At 42.6% G+C, this 1927-nt stretch overlaps 1 protein-coding gene across 1 annotated transcript; it reads right to left on the bottom strand.

Annotated features, from left to right (window-relative positions):
* Positions 1–720: 720 nt before the first annotated feature.
* EDB93DRAFT_1259236 (uncharacterized protein) lies at positions 721–1419 on the bottom strand (the record flags this gene model as incomplete). Its single annotated transcript, XM_041454158.1, has 2 exons — positions 721–1302; positions 1366–1419. 2 exons carry the CDS (start codon positions 1417–1419, stop codon positions 721–723), a joined length of 636 nt encoding a protein of 211 aa, XP_041300471.1.
* Between the last annotated feature and the right edge of the window lie 508 nt (positions 1420–1927).

The raw sequence follows: 1927 nt of genomic DNA, 5'->3' as shown, positions 1-1927 counted from the left end.
TTTGTGCAACATAGGGGTTGATTTCACGCAAATCTGACATGTGCATATTTGCGCAATATGAGGGGTCCATTTCACGCAAATCTGACATGTGCATATTTGCGCAATATGGGGGGTCCATTTCACGCAAATCTGACATGTGCATATTTGCGCAATATGGGGGGTCCATTTCACGCAAATCTGACATTTGCATATTTGCGCAATATGGGGGGTCAATTGTGCGCAAATCTGACATGTGCATATTTGCGCAATATGAAGGGTCCATGTCACGCAAATCTGACATTTGTATATTTGCGCAATATGAGGGGTCAATTGTGCGCAAATCTGACATTTGTATTTTTGCGCAATATGGGGGGTCCATTTCACGCAAATCTGACATTTGTATATTTGCGCAATATGAAGGGTCCATTTCACGCAAATCTGACATTTGTATATTTGCGCAATATGAGGGGTCAATTGTGCGCAAATCTGACATTTGTATATTTGTGCAATATGAGGGGTCAATTTTGCGCAAATCTGACATTTGTATATTTGCGCAATATGAGGGGTCCATTTCACGCAAATCTGACATTTGTATATTTGCGCAATATGGGGGGGTCAATTTTGCGCAAATCTGACATTTGTATATTTGCGCAATATGGGGGGGTCAATTTTGCGCAAATCTGACATGTGCATATTTGCGCAATATGGCTGTTTTAGATATACCATAACCCAGCCTTAACTCTAATGGACTTGCAAAATCATGGGTAGAATTCCTTTTATCGTGCCCATCTCCTCCCGCATCTCATTGAAGGTGCGTATGTGTTCCTCGCTCAGGTTCTTCAACTCTTTGATCTTGACGCGTTTCTTCTCGAGTGTCCTGTACTCATCTGTTAATGTTTGATGGTATTGTCGAAGTGCTGCAAGTCGATGCTGTCCCGAGGCCACTATGATAGGGTTCATGTCGACGAGCTCCAACTCTGGTACATTCTGTGGGCTGCTAAAATCAAAGGGAAGTGTTTCCGCATTGTTGACGCGGTCGATCTCAATGATGAGTGGAATAGCGTTCATTTCTCTCATGGACACGATCCCATGGCGCTTGAACGATAGTATTAACTTGTGCGTTTCAGCGTCGTTTTCAGGCCGGTCGTTGTAGACCCCGAACTTTAGACGCTCGCCCATCGCCAACATATTGATCCATGCGACACCGACCTTGCTCTTTATCACCTCGGTGTCCAGACGTTTGATTTCCTTCCCAGCATCGTGCTTGGGAGCGACCGCCTCCACCGGTCTGGTGTCAAGGTGAAAGCTTGATCCTCCTCCTTCCTGTTACACCCATTGATCATCAGTTTGTGTTGTTAATTCTAGGTATACCCATTGTACACTTACATTTGCTGCTTCAGATTTCTTTCCTTTCCCTTTGCGCGACGCTTTGGGGGGCATGTCGATATGTATTTTCAGTCCTGATCTTTAATCGATGTGATGGTAAGTGTCTAACAATTGATTTTATCGCTATCCGGCTCCTTTTCTAATAACCCTGGACCCTTTGCCCCATGCACGCTACGCCGTCGCCTCATGTTCTTACTTATGCCTCATGTTCTTAGTACTTTGAGTTTCAGCGATGGTCATGTGATTCAATCACGTGACGATTATTATCTCTCTGTCTGTATTTATCGTTGTAATCTTAGTATATATCTTAGTATACATAGTGAATTTATATTATAATTTACATTAGTCCTGTGATATCGCTCGTATAGTAGATCTATATATATACCTACCGTAGTACAATTAAATAACATGCCTGCATAACTCGTATGAAATATTTTCAACTACAACAATTCGTCCCCCCGTCCAGACCGTTCCAACGGCGGCCATATTGACTACAAATATATTTGTATTTGTATATTTGTATGTGTTTTATATGTAATCCATTGTATACGACGCCGTTCAG

This window comes from Suillus bovinus, assembly GCF_016758785.1.
Source record: "Suillus bovinus strain UH-Sbo-P2 chromosome Unknown EDB93scaffold_518, whole genome shotgun sequence".
Classification (NCBI taxonomy): Eukaryota; Fungi; Basidiomycota; class Agaricomycetes; order Boletales; family Suillaceae; genus Suillus; species Suillus bovinus.
The sequence above is the reverse complement of the archived record's forward strand: the minus strand, read 5'-3'. Positions and strand labels throughout refer to the sequence as shown.